General features: G+C 35.2%; 1 protein-coding gene across 3 annotated transcripts in view; it reads left to right on the forward strand.

The window, feature by feature from the left end:
• LOC101900210 (venom dipeptidyl peptidase 4) overlaps window positions 1-26,904 on the forward strand; it is a 474,529-nt gene that overhangs the window by 348,928 nt on the left and 98,697 nt on the right. The window contains exon 2 of one of the 3 annotated variants that reach the window (XM_059122163.1): window positions 12,206-12,957. The exons of the other annotated variants lie outside the window; for them this stretch is intronic. Within the exon in view, the coding sequence (XP_058978146.1) occupies window positions 12,838-12,957 (120 nt within the window). The 5' untranslated portion in view covers window positions 12,206-12,837. The remainder of the gene's footprint in view (window positions 1-12,205; window positions 12,958-26,904) is intronic. 3 annotated transcript variants of the gene reach the window in all.

A 26,904-nucleotide genomic window follows, 5' to 3' on the forward strand; every position in this document is an offset into this window, starting at 1 on the left:
ATGGAGGTGGATTCGGAAATGTATACGAAAAGTACTAAATGATACTATGTGAGGTATTAGTTGAATACAATTCTGAAATTTTATATTCAATTTCGTTTTGGGTGATATTGAAGTCTCTGTTGGGATCTGAGGTTGAGATATGGAGCTGGTTTTGGAAATGTGTACTCTAATTGTACCAAAAATACTGAATAGTACTAATTTTCGTATTGGTTGAAGGAATAGAGCTGAACCCCTGAAATTAGATATGGGTGTACTCTTGGTGTCTGTAGTTGAGAGAGGCTGAGAAGGTGTAGTTTATTTTGGATAGTACTAAATTTTGTAATGGGGGAAATTACAGAGCTGGAATCGTGAATTTCTAGGGTTTACATATGGAGACTTTAAAATAGTTTTGGACAGAAAATTGGATGTGGGTCCATTCCCAAAATGAGCGATTGTGAAGACTTTTTGGTGTAAAAGGTAAACTTTTTCCTATTATCCTTCCCAAAAAAAGAAAAACTTGAAAAATATATAAAACCTTGAAAGTCTAAACATTTTGTACAATGCATGAATATTTTTCAAACTGTACAAATTGTACATTTTGTGTACTAACAGGTAATAAAGCATCTAAGTTCGGCCGGGTGCAACTTTTAATATCCTCCATCATTTTGAAGGAACTTAAAATTTTTCAAAAATTTTCGGCAGGGCCGATCTTTGAAAAGAACTTGAAAAAATTAAAAAAAAATCGGAAACTACCACTTAAATGAAAACTGTTATATGGAGACTATACGAAGACGTAGGTCTGCTTACGAAATTTCTTGTCATAGACTGTAGTACCCATTACGAACTTTAAATATGAAATTTGTTAATATTCCGGTAAATAATGTCGCACAAATCATAAAAAGTCCGAGTATCGGGAGGTACCGTCATATGGAGGCTATACGAAGATCTGAACCTGCATACAACATTTTCTGCCATAGGTTGAAGTACCCACTTAGATCTTTTAATATGAAATTTGAAACGAATCCGGTGAATAATGTTGCTGAAATCATCAAAATACCGAATATCAGGAGCTACCGTTATATGGGGGCTGCATATAAACAATTTTGTCATAGGCTGTTGCACCCATTAAGATCTCCCAATACGAAATTTGGAAAAATTCCGGTAAATAATGTCGCTAAAATCATGAAAATGCCGAATATCGGAGGTACCGTTATATTGGGGCTATACGAAGACGTGAACCTGCATACAAAAATGTTTGTCATAGGCTGCAGTACCCATTACGAACTTTAAATATGAAATTTAAAATAATTCCGAAAGATACTGTCGATTAAATCATGAATATACCGAATATCGAGAGGTGCCGTTATATGGTGGCTATACGAAAACGTGGACCGACATGGCCCTGCCTACTGGTAAACTATGCATGTATGCTAAATGTTAGCCTTCTATCTCAATTCGTTCGAAAGATAGAGTGATTTCAAAAGACAGACGGACAGACTTTGCTATATCGTCTTAAAATTTTACGCTGATCCAGAATATATGTACTTTGCAGAGTATATAGTAAATATTTCGAGGAGTTACAAACGGAATGACAAAGTTAAAATAACCTCCATAGAATGGTGGAGGGTATAAAACCCTTCAAAATGAAATGAAAACCGTTACATAGGGGCTATGCGAAGACGTAAACCTTATTTTTTTTTTTTTTTTTTTTTTTTTGATAGGCTGTAGTGTCCAAAAGTTCAAAAACTTTTAATACACAATTTTAAATTATTCCTGTGAATAATGTCGCTAAAAGCTAGCAAAATACACCTGTATTCAAAATTTTAGCCTTCTGCTCAATTCGTTCGAAAGATAGCGTAGAGATAGAGTTGAAAGCTAAAACTTTGAAGTTTCGAAGTAGCGGGCACTTGCTAGTTGATGTATTTTTTATTTAACTCCAACTAAACTATCGTCACATGCCAATAAACCCACCAGAAACGTGCCAGTAGTGTATACACTTGCATGTGTTAAGATTTTATTATACACTATTGTGTGTGGTTACGCAGTCAACATGTATGAATGAATGAATAAAGAAATAACGGTATTTTTTTCGTTGGAACGGATGAATGTATCTAATGATAGTGATTATGTGATGGCGACCCGACTGCCAGCAAGTCAACATGCATTCACAACATCTATTCACATCGTCATCCAACCATTCATCTTATTCTGTTATAATAGCCATGTTGCGATACAACAATTCCGTCTAAGCACATGGTGGGAAGTGGTGAAGGTGCTGTCCTCCCAAAAGCCGTTGTATAGAAAAGATAGAAAATTCTTTGGGTCTTAGTTGGATAGATACACTATTATTATTGCTGTTATTATTAAGTTATATTGTTACCACATTGGGCTCCATTATTAGAATCCAAAAATGACAACCCACAAATGAAAAATTCCAGATATTAACGAAATTCAAAGCTTGTCTGTAAGAAGAATAACGCTTTGTTATTGTTTGGGAATTTGATTGGGATCACAAGGCATTTATATGTGGGTTAGAGAGAGGGTGTGTGTGTGTGTGTGAGGATGGCGTTTACAAAGTTATGCTCATAAATCATTCTAATGAGTTTAGATTTTCAAAACATATGTATGTAATAAAGCTAATATGCGTAGATCTCGGGCATTTAATAACGTTTGATATGTGAATGTGAGTCTATCCTCCACATATTTGATGGCTTTTTAGTAGGTTTTGATGTTACCAAAAAGTTTCCTTTCTTCGGCCTTCGCTCTTTTGTGATTTTAGTTCCAAGAAACCCCACACGCTTTATACGGCATCTTTTCTTGACACCGGCATACGAATTTTTAATATTTCACACATCAAATGCGACTTTTCCAGTTTTGACTTCTTTAACCTGTCCATTATTCATATGTTGTTAAACGGATTTTATTGGTCGTTTTTGTAGGTTGTAGTCTTTTGTTCCGTTTTCATGGACATATTAAATTTCCATATTTATGTTGGCATTGAAATGTAAATAATTGACTTAATAACTATGGTGAGAAGGAATTTATGAGGTATGATTAATGACATTCAGTCACAAACATCTGGATTACATCAAAGATCATACACATTTTGCCACATAAATTTAATTAGATAGGATATGAAAATTGCCCAAGGAAAGGTATATCACCACATATGACATATGACCATCAAAAACCACAACCTTAAGCCAGGTGATCTAAAAACATTAAAATTTATTATTTTTGGTCCTCAAGACATACCTATAAAAATCCTTGACTTTCATCACAATGCCTTTGAAACAGGTTTCTTTATAAATCAATGTTTTTTTTTTCGGAATCCTTTTAAAAATATTTTTTCAAGATCCTCGATTAGGAGGATCTTAGAAAAAATATCTTAACAAATGCACGGTTTTAGTCCGCAAGAATGTAAAAGATTCTTAAAAATCTACAGGGAGCACCTTGAATTTTTCTTATATTTTAATTATACCCTACAACACTATGTGTGGGGGTATTATAAGTTTTATTGCTCCAAAAATTATGTAACACCACGAAATATTGGTTTCCCACATAGGAAAGTATAAATGGATCTTCCTATCTCGCTGAGCTGAGTCGATCTAACTATGTATGTCCGTCCGTCCGTCTGTCTGTCTGTCCATGTTAATTTGTAATCAGTCTACAGGCCGCAATTATGGCCCGATCTTCACAAAATTTAGAATGGAGGTGGGGCTAGGGTCAGAATAGAACACTATTTGGAGATGATCGCATAATATTTAGAGGTTGAAATGGACCAAAAACTGAAAAAATGCTGATTTTGCAGTTGCTCTACAGGTCACAATTATAGACCAATCAAAGCGGAAGTTAGCATGGGGCTAGAGCTTAGGGCTGGGCAGAAGCCTTCCAATTTTGATGGTCATCGGATAATATTTAGTGGGTGAAATTGGCCACAACATTTGTGTTAAATAAAAGTCAAATTTTCCATTAAACCGCGAATATTTTTAATCCCGGCGAAATCACAAATAGACGAACAGGTCAATTCTGACCGTTACATAGATGCCGATAGTAAATATATCGGTTATATATAGCGAAAAATATACAATGTGTATATACAAAGGAAGGGGATGTTAGTTAGAATGCTTATATCTCAAGAATAGCTGGACCGATTTTGACAAATTTTGTCAATTCAGAATGCCCTCTTGACATAAAAGTATAAAATCTAAAAAAATCTCAGAAAAATATGCCACTAAAGATGTTAATATAGATTTTTTAGAATTTTGTGACATTTTGTTATTTTTTCACATTTTTTATCGCATGCGATTTTTTCAATTTGACTTATAATATTTTGTAATATTTTTTTCACCTTACAATACAGGTTGGGGATATTATATAAGTATTGCAAATATCGTCCGATCCTCACGAAAATTTTCACAACGGTAGGGTTGGGCTCAGAAGGGCTAGACCTATTGTTTTCCGCAATATATTAGGGGGTTGAAATGGACCAACAACTCAAAGTGTTCCTGATTTTGCAGCCGTTATAAAGGTGACAAATAGAAACCAAAGGACACAAAATCTCGCATAAAGTTAGAGTTAACACAGCGGGTACAATGGACCACTAATTTTGTGTGAAAAAATACCAGCATTACTCACAGGCGACATTCGAAATACACAAAAGGCGAATTTCTGGCTTTTTTATGCTGATTTCGTTGACGAATATAGCCAAATATCGTAGACAAGCAAATCATATAGATAAGTCTAAATTTACAGATACAGAGGGGCTTCTTGCTTTTGGAGATGATTGCAAAATAATTAGGGGTTCAAATTAACCAAAAACAGAAATGTTTTTCCGATCACACAATTGAAGCCAATCGACACGCCTGTGGAGAGAGTTGAGGACAGGGAAGAATTCTAGCATTTTGGATGACCATTGGATCATATTTATCTGTAAAATGGACTACAACAACTAACAGCCCGACGGAGTGCATAAATGTTGAGCAAATGTCCCTAGTCAAAATCCTAATTTCAAAAGCGAAATCTTCCAATATGGATTTGGACATAAGGGGGCTTCTAACATATTGTGGTGTTGTAGGGTACAACATAGTCGACCCCGCACGACTATAGCCTTTTCTTACTTGTTTTTTGTTTGTTTTTGTAGTTGAGATGTCCTTAAAAAATATTTGTTCTTAGTAAATGTTTTAGCCTGAAAATTTACTTTGTTATTATTTTTTAATCCTATATTTATTTATTGAAAGAAAGTTCATAAAAAATGTAAAGTTACACTGGAAATTCTGGAATACTATTTTTAAAATTTTTTTTTAAACCAAGTTTTAGACCGTGAATCCTCGATTTTTCAAAAATATCACGGTTAGAAAAGTGTTGGTAATTTTGATCGGAATGCCGTGCATATGTTGTTGTTGACTTTGACTATGCATTATTTTAAAACTACAACATGATCCTTAGAAAATGTCTTTTAAAAATTTTTAATAAAAGGTGGAAGTCTTCGATACTTTAAAAATCCAAGGGAAGTCTTTAATTACATCCTTCAATGCCAAAGAGTTTGTAACAACTCGAAGTATTAGCCGTGGGAATAGATAACATCCTATGAATCCTCCTATCTTGCCGAGCTGAGTCAATTTAGTTATGTATGTTCGTCCGTCTGTCTACATTAATTTGTAATAACGCTACACATAATGAAGGTGGGTTTCGGGAAAGAAGAAGCCTATTTTTTTTGGAGAAAAAAAAAACAGAAAAATTGATTTTGCAGATGTTCTAGTGGTCAAAATGAAGGACCAATCGACTAGGAATTTAGCTGTGAGTTAGAGTTTAGGGCCATCCAATTGGGATCATCGGATAATATTTAGCGGCTGAACTGACTTTTACGTAAAAAAATACCTAAATTTCCATTAACCCGCAAATATTTTTAATCCTATCAAAATTACACGAAAAGTCACTTAAATCACATTTGTTTTAAATTTTAATGTTTTAGCCCAGAAATTTTTGAAAAAAGTTTTTTTTTTTTAATTACATTAAGCTCATTGCCAAGATATGTATCATATATCAGAGGATCGTTCCTTAGACCGCATATAATTCAATAAGAGCTGGACGGATTTTGGCAACTCTCACCAATTTAAAATGGCCTTTTGGCAGAAAAAATGAAATCTAGAAAAAAAGATGCTAGTAAAAATGTAAATATTTTTCATTAATATTTTGTGATATTTTTTTATTATACCCTTAACCACATGGCGAGGATATATATCTTTTGATACGGCCAAAATAATAATATTTTCATCAGTTCTAGGTCAGGTGTGAAAATGGACAATATCGGTCCACTCCATTAAGTACCTCGCCCAAAAAGGGCCAACATTATGAATAATTATAATTTTTATAAAATGTGATGTATGATGTGTCCGATTGCCTTCAAATTATACAGATCACAATATTTTTATTAACCCAAGGTCTGGCATGAAGAAGGAATACATTGGTCCACTTCCTCTGGTACCTCCCTCACAAAGGTTCAAAATTTGGAACATCCATGAAGCTGATTAAACGCGAAATTAACCTTCGATTCCATTCAGACGTGGCACATGTCAATATTTCCATCAACAAAAGATCCGACAATTCTTCTGGTGCCTACTCCACGAAAAGGGTCAATGTTTTAAATAACCAAAACGATTATAAAATCCGAAATATGCATTTGGTTCTCTTCAAATTGCACACATCCCATTATTTTTACAACCACAAGATCTGATTTAAAGTTGAAATATATTGGTCCGCTCCTTCTGGTACCCCTTCCCAACGAAGGGTCAACATTTTGAAAAACAAAACGAGAAATAAGTATCCAACTCTCTTCAAATTCCACACATCCAAACATTTTTGCTAACGCAAAATTTGTTGTGAAGATGATAACTATCTATCAACCCCCTACTGCTACCTCACCCACAAAGTGTAAAATTTTTCAATACTTTTATCTGTCATGACTTGCGAAACAAGTTAAGGGTTTTTTACAACTTGCTATTTCTAAATATTTCTATCAACCAGAAACCTGATATGAATATGTAATTTATCGGAATTTATAGTTTCGTATAAATTGGATATAAATGTTCGATTTTCTTTAAATTTTTCAAGTACCAATATTTTTGTCTGTATGAGATGAAGTGGAATATTTCGGCCCGCTATATCTGATACCTCACGCATATTTCTACATTTTCCAAAAATTTGGACATATTTCAAATAAAGTATAGGAAGTAGACGATATTATCCAAATATGGCACGTGGTAATATTTATATTAGACTTAGAGCAGATACGAATTGGACAATATTGGAGTTCTCCGGGAAAATTGTTGTTTTTTAACATCACCCAAAATTGTGTGTTAATTAAGGATTTTCTTCCATTTTGATTTTTTCATAATTTTCAAGAACATCCTTATAAATATCCTGCATTTTTATTAGATATTTTTACAAAGTATTTTTTGGGCAAAATTTGGATTTCTGAAAAATATTTTTTAAGGTACTCCTGGCAACTTTTTTTCAAGAACGTCTTTTCTAGAAAATGCATAATAAAGTTTAAAAATTTTAAGCCAAAAAGTCGGTAAAAAATTATGGTAGAAAATTTTAGCACACCGGAAAGGTCACACATCCCATTATTTTTATTAACAAGGTGATAAGATGGTATATATACGTCCACCCTTTATATATACACTAGTGGCCAAAACTAAAGCAACTCAAATCTCAAAGACAATAAATGCCCTGTAACTTTTACAAAAATAAACAAATCGAAATTATTTTTCCAGTTTTAAATTAGGTGCTTAATGCACTTTTAAAAAAATTAAAATAGGAATACAAAAATTATATTGAATGAAAAAAATATATGGAAATCTAAAATGACCCAATTTTTGCTTGGTCAAAACTAAAGAAACTTTTTTATTTATTTATTTCAAAATAATTAAATTTTGGCTAGTAGTCGATAGCATCCATTATTTTTGATACCAGCTACACCCCTACAAAGCATTGAATCTATAACACGATCAATTTGATCCTTGGGTATGCTCTTCCAGGTACCCTGCATTCTTTGGAATATGTTGTGTTTATTTCTTTCCGAATCTCGCTTGATCTTCCTGTCTACGATACTCCAAAGGGTTTCTATGGGGTTTAGGGCAGATGATTGAGCCGGCCATGACAAAACATCGATTTTTGACTCCCGCAACCAATCTTTGACAAGTTTTGATGCATGTTTGGGATCATTGTCATGCTGAAAGACCCAAATAAGCCGAATATTTTCCTCATTTTTAACCCTCTCTCATGCTTCACTGTACCCTTGCAACACTGCGGCTTTAGTCTTTCATTTTTTTTTTGTCTTCTCACCGTAACATTTTTCATGTCTGAGCCTTTAATATTAAACGTAGACTCATCCCAGAATAAAACGTTTTCCCATTGAGCTGGATTCCAAATAATATTATCGTTTCCGAAAGCCATCCCAGCTTTCCGGTTTTTCAGAAATAAATGGCTTTTTTGATGGCTTACGAGCATGCAGACCAGCTGCCACTACTCGTCTACGCACTGATCTCGAGCTTATATACAATCATAGCTCTCTCACCAATTCAGTTGAACTCTTAAATGGTTGTTTTTTTATTTCTCTCACAATTTGTTGTTCAGAACGGGCTGAAGTTACCACGGCCTTCATCCTTTATAGACTGTTACTACTGATCCAGTCTCATAAATCCGACTTAGTATACGAGAAATCACAGAAATATTTATGAAATATTTCTCGGAAATCATTTTCTGCGATAGTTAGTTTTCATAGACACTGATAATTTACTGTTTTATTCATGTAATGTACTCCTAGCCATTTTTAAACTTTTTTGGGTAGTACTTAAAAAACGAAATTTCACACATTCGAATATATCTACTAACACAAGATTTAGTATGAAGATTGAATATATCGGTCGAATCCTTTTGGTTCCTCCCCACAAAGGGTCAAAATTACGAAAAACCAAAACGCTTATAAATGCAAAGTAAGCATTCGATTTCTTCAAATTTCACAGATCACAATATTTCTATTAACAGAAGATCAGGTGTGAATATAATAGATATCGGCCCAACCCTTCTGATACCTCCATTTAGCGATTTTTAAACATTTGGTAACCACATATCTGATGTCAAGTAAATGGACAACAACACAAGTCAAAATATATTTAAAAAACGTGCAAGGGGCTTCTTCTTTTTTTGGGTAGGATTTGGTTCATACGTATTTTCATATTTTCAAAAAGCCGAGAAAATTATTTTTATCAGCAACTTTTAAATTTTAATTTAAGATTATTTCGGTAGCTTCTAAAGCAGTGCTGAAATTAAAGTCTAACCATGGTTCGATTCCCCAGCCCTGTTAAATATTATTTTTTTTACAATGTATTCGCCATGTTCTTGGCGTTCGGAGTAGGCATGTGTTACTATCTTAAACGCTTTTCAATGACCCAACAACAAAAAAACAAACTGTTCTCCAAATTTTCACGCATAGCTCCATATGTGAGATGGCATTGACAATTTAAACTTAAGAAAAGTATAAGTGTTTTTTGATAGAACAAATGTTAAAATTTGATTGCCAAGAAAATTCCTAATGTGAATATAAATGTCAGTAAATGGAAACAAACACACATACACACACGCACATATCACCATTACGATAAGACAAGTGAAAATAAAGTAGGCATTAAAAAAAGATAATCGTGAAAAAAAGGATAGACTTTAAATTCTAAAGAAATGGTAAAGCTGCAAAGCTACTGTATAATACCCGGCAAGGATGGAATTGATATTGAAAAAGGAAATAACGACAACAAAAATGGCAGCAACAACAACCACAGCTAAGTAAACACCCGGCAAAACATGAAATGGTCTATAGAAAGAAAAAAACTAAAAACAGCAACAGAAGGCCAACAGCAACCCTTCATAAAGAAAGAAAATATTACAATTGTTCTTTTTTTGGCACTAAAATGTGATGTGTTTTTTTGCAAGAAAAAATTTTCAACGAAAATATAAAATTTATATACAGTGGAACATGGCAAAGGCGAACAAGAGTATGAAATATATTCAGGATGACATAAAAAAACTGCAACAACTTTTTTTTTTTTTTTTGCAAAATGGTCAGGCTTAATCCCTTTATTGTTGATTTTATAAAAACAACTTTTTTTATTAGTGGAGAGCGATGGTAATGTTTACCAGGGGGTAAGGCAGGGAATACCAAGGTTTCGGAAAGAGCCACCTATCCTCATCAGTTCCCTTGTTTTTTTATCTGGGATATTCTTCCCAGAAGTTATCTTAAACATAACTCCTATGACAAAAAACTTTTCTTACCCAAGTGACGAGATGTTTTTATAAAAACAACATTATTGGGATGAAGCCTGACCATTTTGCAACAACAAAATACTATGGTATCCCGAACAAACAAGCCAACACTTTTTTTAATTTTATTGAATGAAAGCAATAAATATTGGAAATAGCATCAAATTTTAGAATAAGTTCCGATTTCGAATTGGTCACCTTTGGCACAAATAATGGCCTTCAAACGGCCAATGAAACCGTCACATGCTGCCCGAATGTTGCTCTGCGATATTTTGGCCCATTCCCGGCGAAGCGCTTGCTTGAGGTGATCGCCGCTTTGATATTTTTTAGTGCCAACCTTGCTTTCCAAAATACTCCAGATACAATAGTCTAAAGGATTGGTATCCGGTGATTTTGGTGGCCATTTTGCGCTGGAAATGAAGCTATGAACCTCATTTTGTAACTATTCTTGGGTGGCGCGTACTGAGTGCGATTATGTTGAGTCCTGTTGGAATGTCCAAGGTCTGGCCTTCAAACGGCCAATGAAACCTTCACACTCTGTCCTACTGTTGCTCTGCGGCATTTTTGTCCATTCCCGGCGGAGCGCTTGTCTGAGGTGATCGACACTTTGGTATTTTTTAGTGCCAACCTTGCTTTCCAAAATACTTCAGAGACAATAGTCCAACGGATTGGTATTCGGAGATTTTGGTGGCCATTGTGCGCTGGAAATGAAGCGAGGAACCTCATTTTGTCGCCATTCTTGGGTGGCGTGTGCTGAGTGCGATGGTGCTGAGTCCTCCTCCTACACCCTCCAGAATATTTTCGCAATTATATTCGGCATTTATTCTGATGCCACGGTCGATTAATACGAGTTGAGAACGACCATCGCCTGTTATGGCGTCCCACACCATCACCATGGCCGGCGCTTGAGTTCTGGTGGCCAACCGAAGTGTCACATTTTCAGCTAACTTCTTTGGCAAGTAAACACGATCATTTAGTTTGTTTAGAAACGGCTGAACAACGAATGTTTTCTCATCGGAGAAAACCAAAATCGGGAGTTCACCACTTTCGGCCAAGCGAAGGAACACTTTAGCTCTTTTGAGTATATTTTCTATCTGTTGCGGTGTAAGTTCTTGCACTTTTTGGAATTTCAATGGCTTTAGCCCGAGCTCATTTTTCAATATTTGCCGAATGGAATATTGCGAAATGTTCAGCTCACGAGTCATTTCTCGACCACTGCGATGCGGGTTTCGTCGCTTCTTTACTTTTCGAACCATTTTTGCTGATGTTGGTGTTTTCTTTCGTCCAATTCCTTGACTTCGGGCTACGTTACCAGTATCACGGTAACGAACGATGGTACGAGACACAAAAGATTTATTCACATTTAAATGCTGGAGTGTTCTAACGATCGCCATCTGTGGTTTTCCAGCCAAATATAAGGAAATCATACTATCACGCTTGAATCCCATCACGAATAACTTTTTTTCTGGAATATTCTCACCAAAATGCTTTTGTACACTTGTAAACAATATAATGAGCTGTCACCGGAATAATTTTAACAGCTGTCCGACGAGTGGCTTGGAAATGACAGCAGTCTGAAATTGTTTGCAGTTTTTTCATCTCCCTTGTATTTGAGAGAGTTACGAGAGAGAGAGAGAGAGAGAGAAAAGAGTGACAATTAATATTTCTCATTACAGCCATGTTAACCCTGTCCCACTGTATACCCACTAAAGTGTTTTTTCGTCCATAATATAAAGCCGTTACGATAACGCCCATTGAAATAGAAAAATAACGCAATCATCAAAATGAAATCCCCCCAAAAAATTGTGATGCTAAGTGAATTCATGCTTGAACGAAGTGTGAAAGTGTTAAAATAGTCATTTCATTTTATATCTTCATTTTTTCCGATTCCCCTTCTTATTTGCAGAAAATGTTAAAATTTTTTAAAGAAAATGTTAAAATTGAAAATATTAGGTAAATGGTTTTGTACCACAACACCGATGACGACTTAATAACAAAGCACTTAATTAACACTCTCTTTCTATGCTATAATTTTGAAATGAAAAAAGAAAGGGAGCTATTCTGATGCACCCCCTGTTAAGCTGCTTAAAAATTAATTAAAAATCTGTCCATTCTCAAAAAAAAAAAATAACGAAACTTGTGGTCAAGTTGAAAAGAATAGAAAACGAAAAGAAAAAATTCTTGAAAAAAATTATTTATCGACATTCCCCTTTGTTCCTAATTAAACACTTCGCTCGCTTCGGACTATCAACAACAAACACACCCTTTCTCAAGAAAACTCTCTAATACTTTTCAAAAAAACAAAACGAAAAAAAGGAAACAACAACAACAAAGCATACTATCAACAAACCCAAATAAAAGAGGAGCAGAACAAAATAGCTTCATATATTCATTCATTCAATTCTCACCGCCATAACCATTTCCGCTTCCCAATTCTTGTGAGCCCCCCCAAAGAACAAACATCGGCAACATTCCTTTTAAATCAATTTCCCTCCACAATAACCCCCTCCCCCACCTCCCATCGCAGTCTTGTGAACAATGGTCGAAATACAAAAACCGAATTCAGCGTTAAAACGTCCATCATTGAAACGGGAAACGGTGGTTGTCAATAATACCAGTGCACCCATGAAGAAGGTCACGTTGGTGCCAAAGGACGAGGTAAGTTTTATGTTTTCACTCTTAAGCTGTGAGTTTGTGTTTTTTATTGGTTTTGTTTGTGTTCGAAGAAAAAAAATATTTCGGTGATGCACAATGGGGTGTTAAATACCACTTTTATAAAAGGCATGGCATTGATCCAGAAGAACTTCTTTTAAAATTGAAAAAAAAATGGCGCGAATGGAAATTTTTGGAATTTCCTATTTAAGGAATTATTATTTTTATTAATTATTATTAATTATTATTAAAAATTAATAAAATTAATTACAAAATTTAAAAAAAGGACGCGAATGGAAATTTTTCGAATTTCATATTTCAGGAGCTCTTATTTTTTATAATTATTATTAATTAATAATTTATTATTTATTATTATTATTAATTATTAAGGAATGTATTCCTGGAGCTACAAATTTAATGCCTCTAGAATTTGAATCCTGCAACTTCGTATTTTTTAGATTTTTGTAACATAGGCAGGTAGACAAAGACATGATATTCCAAATTATATTTCAAGTATTGTATTATGACCTCCACCATAGTATGGAGGGTATATTAAGTTTGTCATTCCTTTTGTAACACCTCGAAATATACATTTTAGATCCCACAAAGTATATATATATTATTGATCAGCATGAAATTCTTTGTCGATTTAGCGATGTCCGTCCGTCTGTGGAAATCACTCTAAATTCCGAACGAAGTGAAGTATGTTGATAAAATTTTGCTCAAATGTATATTATGTCTGCAAGACTTTTGGTATTGAAAATGGGTCATGTAGGTCCACGTTTTGGTATAGCCCCGATATAATGGTACCTCCCTATTTTCAGTATTTTGATGATTTTGGCGACATTATTCACCGGAATTGTACCAACTTTGGTATTTAAAGTTCGAAATGGATACTACAGCCTAAGACAGAAAATTGTTTGGGCAGGTTCACGTCTTCGTATAGCCCCCATATAACCCTACCTCCCGATATTCGGTATTTTGATGATTTTTGCGACATTATTCACCGGAATTATTTCAAATTGGGTATTTGAAATTCGTAAAAGATACTACAGCTCATGACAAAAAATTTCGTAAGCAGGTCCACGTCTTCATATAGCCCCCATATAATGGTACCTGCTGATATTCGGTATTTTGATAATTTAACCGACATTCTTCACCGGAATCGTTACAAATTTGGTATTTGAAGTTCTTAATGGATGTTACATCATATGACAGAGAATTGTCTGTGCAGGTCCACGTCTTCGTATAGCCCTCATATAACTATACCTCCCGATATTCGGTCTTTTTATGATTTTAGCGTCATTATTTACCTTTTTTTCAAGTTTCGCAGTTTAATATTTTAATGGCTCATGATAAAAGTTGCCTATGGAGGTCCAGATCGTCGAATAGACCCTAATATAACGGCTACATTCGGTATTTTTAAGATTATAAAAGAATTTTGAAAAACAAATTATATATATTGAAAATTGCCAAATTCGTTCCAAATGGTGGAGGGTATTTAAAGTTCGGCTCAATCGATCTTTTTTTTTTGCAGTCGTTTTATAAAGAACTCAAATTTCCAAATTTTGAAAAAAAGTGTGAAAATACCGCTAAAATGTAAAAATTACTTGAAATCGGAGTATACACTTACAGGTTGAGATAAAAAAAACTGCAACAAAATCAAACGCCATAATTTTTATTTTTATTTTTTTTAATTTATTGAATGATGCAAAAAATGTCGGAAAGAGCATCAAATTTTAGAATAAGTGTAAATTTAACGAATTGGTCACCTTTGGCACGAATTATGGCCTTTAAACGGCCAATGAAACCGTCACACGCTGCCCGAATGTTGCTCTGCGGTATTTTGGCCCATTCCCGTCGAAACGCCTGCTTGAGGTGATCGATACGTTGGTATTTTTTAGTGCCACCCTTGTTTTCTAAAATACTCCAGACACAATAGTCCACCGGATTGGTATCCGGAGATTTTGGAATGAAGCGAGGAACCTCATTTTGTAACCATTCTTGGGTGGCGCGTGCTGAGTCCTGTTGGAATGTCCAAGGTCTGCGGCCAAAATGATTGCGTGCCCAAGGCTTTAATACACCTTCCAGACCATCGGCTGTTATGGCGACCCACACCATCACCATAGCCGGCGCTTTAGTTCTGGTGACCAACCGAAGATGCACATTTTCAGCTTTTCACCTCTTTGGCAAGTAAACACGATCATTTTGTTTGTTTACAAACTGCTGCACAACGAATGTTTTCTCATCGGAGAAAACCAAATTCGGCATTTCACCACTTTCGGCCAAGCGAAGCAACTCTTCAGCTCTTTTGAGTTAATTTTCTTTCTGTTGCGGTGTAAGTTCTTGTGCTTTTTGGAATTTCAATGGCTTTACCCCGAGCACATTTTGAAATATTTGCCGAATGGAATATTGTCCACTTCTCGCCAAATATTAAAAATTCCCACTATCACGCTTGAATTCCATAACCAATAACTTTTTTCTGGAAAATGCTCACCAAAAGGCTTTTGTACGCTTCTAAACAATATAATGAGCTGTCACTGAAATAATTTTAACAGCTGTGGGATGAGTGGCTTAGAAATGACAGCAGTATGAAGTTAGTTGCAGTTTTTCATCTCATCTTGCATATGGGGGCTACACCAAAATGTGGACCGGCATATAAATATATATATTTTGTATGACGATATAAGTAGTAATGCCACAATATATATTTTTTTGATATTTGGAAGATAGCACTGATATCTGCTGACCTCTTTGCAGATAATTGTATTTATTCAATGTATTTACATTAATTTTATGTAAATCTGTCTAAATCGGGTATTATAAAATAATTGTTTTTTTTTATCAAAACTGAAATCTGTAGAAGGCACGAAATATTCTACCTGAGTACGGGTCAAGCATGCATAGCATATATAATCGAATTCACTCAACCAATTAATCAGATTAGAGATGGGAAAATACTATAATTGTCAATGCATAAAAATATATTGCATGTAGTATATACAATGTCAGTAGCTAGACTGAGGTCGAGGCAATTCCTTTCCGAGAAGGTATAATTAATATTTTCATCACAGGCCGACATTTCGTATTTCCCCACACCTTAGTTAGGCAGCAGGAATCTACTACCCTTAAAGGTGAAAACAATGTGTAAGCAGAATTTCCCTTGAATCGGCATTTTATTATTTTCCTGTTTTTAATCTGATTTGTTGGTTGAGTGAATTTGATGTTGCCCCAAAAACGAAAGGTAATTTAATGCCACATAGAATAACATAAATATGCCAACTACAAAAACAAAGGCAATAAATTCATAAACAATATTATGCGGACGGACTTCATGGTGGTCTTTGCAATTATCTCATACCACCAAAAAGAATATTTGTATGTGTGTATGTAATTTTAGCACAGAACGTTTTTATTATACCTTACACCACAAGGTGTTCAGGGTATTAGGTCTTTGTGCACTTGTTTATAACAGGCAAAAGGAAACGAGATAGACCCATAGTTCCTTTTGATGATCTGCATAGAATCACATTCTGAGTCCGTCCGTCCGTCTGTCCATGTATTTTTTGGAGATAATCGGTCAAAATTTAGATATAGCTCCCATATATATCTTCGTCCGATTTGCCTTTTGTTGCCCGAATAGTATGGAATTTTTGCATTAATTTTTGCATATGCGACCAAATTAGGCCTGAAAATAAGTATGCCAAATTTGATCGAAATCGGTTTAGATATAGCTATAGCTCCCATATATATTGTTCATCCGATTTGTTATTTTTGTCCTCCGCAGCCGTAATATGCACTCTGTAACAACAATATTTGGGAATATATAGATATATAAATATATCAAATACAGCTCAGAAATACCTTTGCTAAATTTTATCGAGATCGGTTCCGATTTGGATATAACTCCCATATATAACTTCGTCCGATTTACCTTTTATTGTGCACCAAACGCCTAATATTTGCCCAAATGGGATGGAATTTGGCACTTACGACCGAATTGAGTCTAGAAGTTAGTATATCAAATTTTGAAGATCGGTTCAGATATAGCTATAGCTGCCATATATGCTGTTCATCCGAATTGTTATATTTGTTACCCACAGCCGTAATATACACTTCGTAACAACGATATTCAGGGAAATATATGAAATACAGCTCAGAAATATCTTTGCCAAATTTTATCGAGATCGGTTCCGATTTGGATATAGCTCCCATATATATCTTCATCCGATTTTAGATTAATTGTGCACCAAATGGGTAATAAAGTCCGAATTTAAATTATTGTTATAATCATAGCGTGTATTATTGAATTCTCCCCTAAAAGTTTTTAATTGTTATGTGGAGCTCTACTAAATTAGCAAAGCGGTGTAGGGTATCATAAAGTCGGCCCGCCCTACTTTAAGACATTCTTTACTGCTTTTTTATTTTATTTATTTATTTATTTTTTTGGAAAACTCAACTTCCTATGAGGAAGAATGTAGTTTCCTCCAGGGCAGAGCTACTTTCGTATTCGTACTGCATGTGGTACCATTTGGAATAGCTAAAGGTCAATATTTGTATAACCTGCAGAGGATATCATACAGCCAAATCATCTCGGCCCATGCCACGTACTGGCGTAATCCATTTCAGTTCATTTGGGTTTGATATAGCCATTCCATATAGACATATATGGGGCGGTCTATGTGACAGCCATATAAAAAATATATAAGATAATTGGTAATCAAAATTGCAACATTTTGTCAGGATGAGAGAAAAATGTAAACAAGACAATTTTGAAAACAATCGCTAATTTTTTTCACAGGCTATAATATATATAAATATTGAAAATTGGGAGATACCAGAAGGGGAAGCCGATATCCATCAAATTCTCACCAAATTTTGCGTTGGTAAAAATATTGGGATGTGTGAAAAATAAATATATTCGGATGCTTATTTCGTATTTTATAAGTGATTTGTTAGTCAAAATTTTGACCCCTCTGGGTCGATATATCCCATCTTTACAGCAAAACTTTTTTTTAGTACAAATGTTGGAATGTGTAAAGGTCAAAAAGAATCCGATGATTATTTCGCATTAAACCTTTTGGTTCTTCAGAATTTTGAGCCTATTGTTGAGAAGGAACAAGAAAAAGTGGCCTGGTATCTTCACGCCAGATCTTGTGTTAAATATTGGGATGAGCCAAGTTTGAAAGGAATCGGTTACTCACACAGCTTTTAAAGAGCTTCATGGGTTTTCAAAATTCTGAACCCTTTGTGCGGGAGTTACCAGAAGGAGATTCTCCGTTCTATCCCTTCTTCATACCAGATCTTGTGTTGGTAGAAATATTGAGATATGCGAGATTTGAAGATAATCCGACTCTTATTTCACAATTTATAAGATAATATATAATTATTCAAAATTTTGACTCTTTATGGAGGAGATACTTGATCTATCTATACATTTTCTGACCCATCACTGTTAAAAATATTAGGATATCCAAAGTTTGAAAATAATTGGATGATCCTTTCTTTTTCTATGGGTCAAATTATTTTCTGTGAAAAGTTTGACTTTTTGTGGGAAAGGTACCAGAATGAGTTCACCGATATTGCCCATTTCCAAAGCCAAAATTTAAGAATAACATTACGATGTACCAAACCAGGTCCTCCCTTCGAGAGTTTTCGTGCACACCAGACAGACAGAAGAACGGACTGACATCCCTAGAACGACTCCCAATGTCCTGAAATGGATTTGATCCAAGAAGACCTAGGGTCTAAAACCTTTATTTGAGGTTATATGAGGCACGTTTTGCTCGCATCAAAAGATATATGCCCTCTGTAGCCATCTGGCTGAGGGTATAAAAAGGTATCCTTCTGGTATCTTTCCAAGAACTGACGAAAAATCTCGTAGAAATCGAAAAGAGCATCCGATTTGGTTCACATCGCTTTATTTATATCAGACTTAGGTCAGGTAAAAACATCGACAAAATCGGTCATCTCCTTCCTTCTCTTCTACAAAGGAACAATATTTTAAAAAACTCAATCTCTATATTATCTTTTCTTAATTATAGAGATCAAATAAGAAGACACGATATCTCGGCCGACTTTTTCTGGTACCTTCCCCACAGACGTATTAATAATATAAATTTGGATCCAATAGAATTATATTTGTCAGACTTATGGCGATTTCTTTATGCCTCCCCCAAAAAGATGAACATTTTGAAGAATAACAACACTTATATAATTGAAAATAAGATCTGCATTATAATTTTATCTGCAGGGACAAGAAACCCTTTTTCTAGAATTATTCAGACAGGAGATCACCTTTTAGTACTTCTCCCAAATAGCAGAGCCACACTTTTCGACAACAGTACCCTCATGGGAAAGTCTCGCCTTTCGCCAAAAGCATTTATCTCAATATTCTACTGCTTGTAAAGGATTGTCCATGACAAAATGTATTTGAATGTTCTCTTTTTAAATCCTCCTCTCAGTCATTGCAAGGCGGCTGTAATTTAATGTCATTTGCTTGCACACGCTCTTAAGTGTCACCCATATTCTTTTATTTGAGTGCTTCGCGAAAACAACGAACTTTGAAAACAAAGGCGTTAGGACATTTTTAAATGCCTTTACGTGAAGTGGCAAATGTTTACAACGAAGAAGGAGCAGAAGGAGGAGGAGACGAAGATGTAGGCACTTCATAAAGGGCATCTCATGTAACTATGGCAAACATTTGAAGAGAAGCGAAAAAAAGACACAGTGGTGTTGGAAGTCACACATTTACTCGTACCATGGCAGATGTTCATTTATCGCTGTGCAAGTCCACCCTCTACCCCTCTCTCTTCCACTTTAATTTCGCGTCTCTTCTCTGCACTTACGCTGTGTCAAGAGTCAAAGAATCTCTTGAGTTAAGCTATTTCAAAGCTGGCGCTATTTTTATTGTTGTCGCTTAAATGACAAAAAATAATGGCAGCAAACAAAACTTTTGACAGTTTCTTAATAGTCATCTGTTCTTGGCCATGTTGATGTCGTAATGCCATATTTTTTGCCCCTCTTTTTTTGGTGGGTGGACGGCATAATTCTCGAGTGTTAGAAGTTTTATGAAAGTGTCGAAAATAACGCTAGTCGAAGCGGCAGAAGAGTTGGAGCGGTGTTTGCTTGTCAAGTAATAATAAAAAACCAAATTTTGTAGGATGAGAGAAAATTTTGAATGTTTTGTAGATGAAAAATCTCTACAAGGATTATATGAGAGAAATTGGAAAATAAGTTCCATTAAACTAATCATGGAAATGTAGAGTATTTTCATTTATTTTTATGTACATACTTCTGAATCTGAATATGAAGTAATTATTTATATTTTCTTTTCTTTCAGGTAAATATAAATTTCAAATAAATAGCTATGATGACATGTACAGGTAAAAATATTTAACATATGTGGTATGAAAGGGTTAACTAGGGTATGTATGCCATTACAAAACGGGAACCTATATAGACAATTTTATGCTACAAGGATTGTTATCTATTGCACGTCAAAATATAATTTTAAAATCCACATTTTAGGATCCACTTCTGATTGTCCTTAAAGAATCCATGTTTATTATAATGATGGTTCTCTAACTATATACGTGAGTAATCCTGATTGTTCTTAAAATACATGGTGTATAAAATCATTATAGTCCCTAAATCTTCACTTAAATAATCCAGTAGTCGTTAAAAGTTCCACGAATATCGTCTTTATAGTCCCTAAAATATCCAAATACTACTCTATTTAAAAGGATTACGATTATAATATAATTATAGAACAAGGTTCACGATTTGGTCCTTGAAAAAAATTAATAAATGTACAGGGTTGCCCATATTCGACGGACCCATGACTCTTTGGGTCCATTCCAATCGACTAGGCTTGTCCGCAGGCAACATTCTTTGCGTCAATTGAATTTTGTACGGGAACAAATGCAAATCATATATAATAATAATAAATAAAGTGGACCGAGCCATGCCCAACTGCTGAGACCGGCGTTTTTGGGATGTTCTTGGGGACCTCTCAACACTGGCTTGTACGGCAGCGATATTCTCGGCCGATCGCCTTGGTCGACTTTTATATGGCCTCTTCGGATTAGAAAGAGCCTTACCAGTCGAAAATTTTTCGTATAAACGCTTAATGGTGTTCTTAGAAGGCGCACTTCTCACATTTTTTAATGTTTTAAAGGCACGTTAAGTTTTCGCAATTGACTTCTTCTGTTGAATGTAAATTTCAACTATTTTTTGTACTAAATTTAAAAAAAAATTGTCAATTTTATGAAGATCCCTACAAATTGAAATCAAAATATAATTTTAAAATCCAAAATTTAAAAATCCACTCCTGATGGTCCTTATAGAATACATAAGTAAGTAGTGCTGATTGTACTTTAAAATTATTGTGTATATTATCCTTATCGTCCCTAAAATATCCACAAATATCGTTTTAATAGTCCCTACAATACCCAAATAGATTTTCCGGACACTCCCCAAAAGGTGCAAGTATATAACCGTGATATTCTCTAAAATACTTACATATATTCCTGCAATAGTCCTTGAAGGATTCACATACATGTTTCGGTGGATCTAAAAATATAGAGAATGTAAACATCCTCCTACATAATTCATTAGGATCTATGTAGATTACTGATAGTCTTAAAAGGTCCATTTATATATTCCCAAGAGCCCTTAATTAATCAACTTGCATCGTCTTCATAATCCTTAATAGATCCGTAAACATAGTCCCTAAAAGTTTAGATTTAAATCCTAACATTCCTTAAAAGTTATTCGTATAAAGTCCCGATAGACCTAAAAAATCCTACAGGAAGTCCTTAAAAAGCTGTCTGTGTCCAGAACTATAATCCCGATGGAAAACCCACGTATATTGTCTTCAAATTCCACGTATACCATCCATAAAAGACCAAAGTAGTTTTTAAAAGTATATAGTCCTGATAATCTTTGAAGGATCCAATAAAAAGTTATTAAAAGATGCACGTTTATAATCCTGATAGACGTTTAAATATCAAAAGATTAAGAGTCGACAAAATACCCACAAATCAAATTTTAAAATAAGTTTAGATTTGTTCGAATTGGTCACCTTTGGCACGAATTATTGCCTTCAAACGGCCAATGAATCCGTCACACCCTGCCCGAATGTTGCTCTGCGGTATTTTGACCCATTTCCTGCGATGCACTTGCTTGACACTTTAGTATTTTTTAGTGCCAACCTTGCTTTCCGAAATACTTGAGACACAATAGTCCAACGGATCGGTATCCGGAGATTTTGCATTTTGGTGTGCGCCGGAAATGAAGCGAGGAACCTAATTTTGTAACCATTCTTGGGTGGCGCGTGCTGAGGGCGTTGGTGCTGAGGCCTGTTGGTATGTCCAAGGTCTGCGGCCAAAATGTTTGCGTGCCCGAGGCTTTAATACACCCTTCAGAATATTTTCGCAATAATATTCGGCATTAATTCTGATGTCACTGTCGATACGCTGGTAGAGCGACCATTGGGTGTTATGGCGGCCCACACCATCACCATGGCCGGCGCTTGAGTTCTGGTGGCCAACCTAACGTGCACATTTTCAGCTGACCCTTTTGGCATGATAATTTTGTTTGTTTACAAACTGCTGGACAACGAATGGTTTCTCATCGGAGAAAACCGAATTCGGCAGTTCACCACTTTCGGCCAAACGAAGCAAATCTTTAGCTCTTTTAAGGTCAATTTTCTTTCTGTTGCGGTGTAAGTTCTTGCACTTTTTGGAATTTTAGTGGCTTTACCCCGAGCTCAGTTTTCAATGTTTGTCGAATGGAATATTGCGATATGTTTAGCTCACGAGCCATTTTTCGGCCACTGCGACGCGGGTTTCTATCAAGTCGCTTCTTCACTTTTCGAACCATTTCTGCTGATGTTGCTGTTTTCTTCTGTCCAATTCCTTGACGTCGGGCTACGCTACCAGTATCACGGTAACGAGCAATGGAACGAGAGACAAAAGATTTATTCACATTTAAATGCTGGAGTGCTCTAACAATAGCCACTTGCGGCTTTCCAACCAAATACAAAGAAATCACACTATCACGCTTGAATTGCATCACGAATAACTTTTTTTTTGGAAAATTCTCAGCAAAATGCTTTTGTACGCTTGTAAACAATATAATGAGCTGTCACTGGAATAATTTTAACAGCTGTCGGCGAGTGGCTTAGAAATTACAGCAGTCTGAAGTTGGTTACGCCACCATATTAGCAGTTGTTCACGCTGAAAATCAGTTCAAACTGCCCACCTGATAAGGTTTTGAATTTATTACACTGAAAAATTCCACACCATAAGCATCTGCTCCGCACTTAACAATTTTGGTTTTGTTTCTCCGAAACTGTCTTTCATATGAAATATTTTCCTATTTATTTCCAAATTTGATTCCAAGAAAAGAATTTCCTCTTTGTTTCATCAAGGCTCATCATACCACGTTTTAAACTATTCCATAGTTTTAACATCATTCTTTCTATTTGCACGAAAGAAGAAAAATGTCAAACTTCCTGTGGTTCATTCATGGCTTTTATATTTTAACCAATTTAATTTCTAATGTCTCAATGGTCACATAAAACACAAATACAAACACATGTTTCCATGTGTGTGTGTGTGTGTGACATAGAAATGATTGATTGCGGTATTTCATCTTTAATGGAAAATTCACATTTTCCAAAAGATAATCAAATAAAATAGTGGTGACTGGCCACATGAATGGACAACGGAGACCAGAAGAAAAACCAAAACACGAAAAATGAAAGATGAAGAATAACCGGAAAATGTGACAAAGCTAAACATTGCTACTGTTACAAAGAATTAATAACATAAATGTTAACAAAACAAAAACGGAGTTTATGCCTCCAAACATGGGTGTGGGTTTTGCGCCAAATTCCCCAAAGGCAAGAAATGTTATTAACAAAATTAAATAGAATACATATGACGAAAAAAAAAACTACCATTTAACCTAAACCTCAATAAAGTTCATATATAATTGACTTAAATTGAAACAAAAACTCATACCCTTGCATGGACAGAACACAATGTCTTGGACGTTGTATGTGAGGAAAAGTTCAAAGGACATACATAACTATAGAGCATCATGCTTCTAAGTTATGCTCATGGTCAAAGATCATAGTTGAGAATTCCAACTGGAAAACTGTTGTCACTTATTTGTTGTTGTTTCTTGGATGGACAAACCACAGAGCAGTAGAAAGTTTTCTTGTTATCACGAAACAATTTCAAAGGTCAAATATGTAAAATAATAAATAAGTATGTACAATGTTGAAAAAAAAAATCTGCCAATGGTCGGCATAAAATTCAGAGAATTATTATTTTAATTTTATTTTCCAATACTTCAAAATCATTTGAAATTAATGCCTGAAATAGTTTTGTGCCACAATCATACTCATATCTCTCAGAATTTTTGTGTGCAAAGGCTGGTAAAGGTTGGAAAACAATTTGGGATAAAAATTGAAAAAAGAATTGAAAAGAGAATTACTGATGAAGGGCAGGATAGATATAACAAAGAACTTAATGAAATTCGAACTTTAAGTTTTCAAATAGTTCTGAAATGGTACTAAACTTCTAAAATGGTATCATTTGGTATGAGGTTGGAAAGTAGGTTAGGTTAGGTTAAAGGACGCGCGGTTACCATATGGTAACCGCTCCACTCGGAGACCTATAGGTCCATTGTGTTCATCCTAGAAGAATGTTAAGAAAAGAGGAAGAAGTGGTTGGTAGAAGAAGTGAAGATAAGAGATAGAGTTATAGAGTGTGATCTACGGCTTCATCTTGACAGATCCTACAGTAGTAAATGTCGTCGCTGTCCCATTTCGAGGTCATAGCCCTCACCTTACAATGATCTGTGATGATACCCACCACAAGTTTTAGATCAGGTTTTGACAATGACAGAAGCGACCTTGTTCTCTTCTCTGAGAGTGTGGGTCAGATTCTTTTGGAGATGGTGCATCCCATTTCGTTCAGCCATTTTTGTTGGATTCTCTCAGAGTAATGTCTGTGAATGACCTGTAGGAAATTGCACAGTGGTGGTTTAACCGATTTATCTACTTCAATTGTAGTTGATTCGGATCCTAGCCTGGCCAATTCAGGTTGGAAAGTAAGTTTGTGCGCTAAGTGGTCGAATTATACTGAATAGTACTAAATTTGGAAGAGTTGGGTTTACGGTGAACATATGAAGCTGGAATTCTGAACTTTTGTGTATGGATCCTGTTGGCTGTTGGTTTGTACTACAAGAACATGAAAAGTACTAAATGTAACTATTTTTGGTACAATTTGGAATTGAGTGTATAGATAGTGCGTGAATCGCTATAAGGGTTGCTGTTCATGTGTAGCCTGGACATATGGATGTGGTTTCGGAAATGTGTACTATAATAGTACGATAAGTGCAGAATGCCACTATATTTGGTATTGGGATCACATTCAGAAATTTAATTTTTAGATTTTTTTGATATCTGCAGGTGGTTTTGAAATATGTCCGATGTGTACGATAAGTACAAAAATGTACTAAACTTGGCATTGGGTGAACGAATAGAGCTGGAAACGCGAAATAAGATATTGAGGTCACTGTTGGCATCTGGTGTGGACATATGGAAATGATTTTGGAGATGTGACCTATATTTGTACGAAATATACTAAATGGTACTAATTATACCCTCAGCCATAAGGCTACAGAAGGTATAAATCATTTAATACCGCCTCATCGAAATAACGGTTTTAGATCTCTTGGACCAAATCCGTTTCAGGACATTTGGAGTCCATCTAGCGATATCCGTCCGTCAATCTATCTGTCTGTCTGGCTGGTTGGTGCGCACGATAACTCTCAAAGGAATTTATCCGATATGGTCCAAACTTGTTACATCGTAATGTTATTATCAAACTTAGATCGAGTTCGGAGATGGGCAATATCGGTCCCCTCTTTCTGGTAACCACCCCCTCATCCCACAAAAAGGTTGAAAATTGCAATAAAATATTTTTTCTGCACAGAAAAAACCCAGCATCAGTGCTGGGTCAGGCGTGAAAATGGACCATATCGATCCACTCCATCAAGTACCTTCCCCACAAAGGGACAAAATTTTGAATAATTATAACTCTTATAAAATGTGATGTATGAATCCGATTGTCTTTAAATTACACACATCACAAAATTTTTATTAACCCAAGGTCTGGCGTGAAGATTGAATATATCGGCCCACTTCTTCTGGTATCTCCCCCACAAAGAGCCAAAACTTTGAATATCCATGAAGCTCATTAAACGCGAAATTAACATGTGATTCCATTCAGACTTGGCATATCTCAATATTTCTATCAACTAAGGATCTATTATAAGCACGGTAGAGATCGGACTATTCCTTATGGTACCTCCCCCACAAAGGGTCAAAGTTTTGAATAACCAAAACATTTATAAAATCCTAAATAAGCATCCGGTTCTCTTCATATTTCACATATCCCATTATTTCTATTAACACAAGGTCTGCTGTGAAGATGGAATGTATCGGTTTACACCTTCTGGTACCTCCCCACAAAGGGTCAAAATTTTAAATATCTGATTCTATTCAGACTTGCTACATCTCAATATTTTCATTAACACAAGATCTGTTACAAAAATGGTAGAGATCGGACCATTTCTTCTGGTACCTCACCCACAAATAGTCAAAATTTTTAAATAACCAAGACGATTATAAAATCCGAAATTAGCATTCGGTTCTCAACAAATTTCACACAAACCATTAATTTTACTACCACAAGATCTGCTATGAAAATGGGATATATCGGCCCACTCCTTCTGGCACTTCTTCCGCAAAGGGTTCAACATTTTAAAATACAAAATGCTCATTAAACGCGGAATAAACATCCAACTCTCTTAAAATTTCACACATCCAAAAATTTGTGCTAACGCAAAATCAGTTGTGAAGATGATAAGTAT

Source organism: Musca domestica, unplaced genomic scaffold (genome assembly GCF_030504385.1).
Source record: "Musca domestica strain aabys unplaced genomic scaffold, Musca_domestica.polishedcontigs.V.1.1 2, whole genome shotgun sequence".
NCBI classification, from domain to species: Eukaryota; Metazoa; Arthropoda; class Insecta; order Diptera; family Muscidae; genus Musca; species Musca domestica.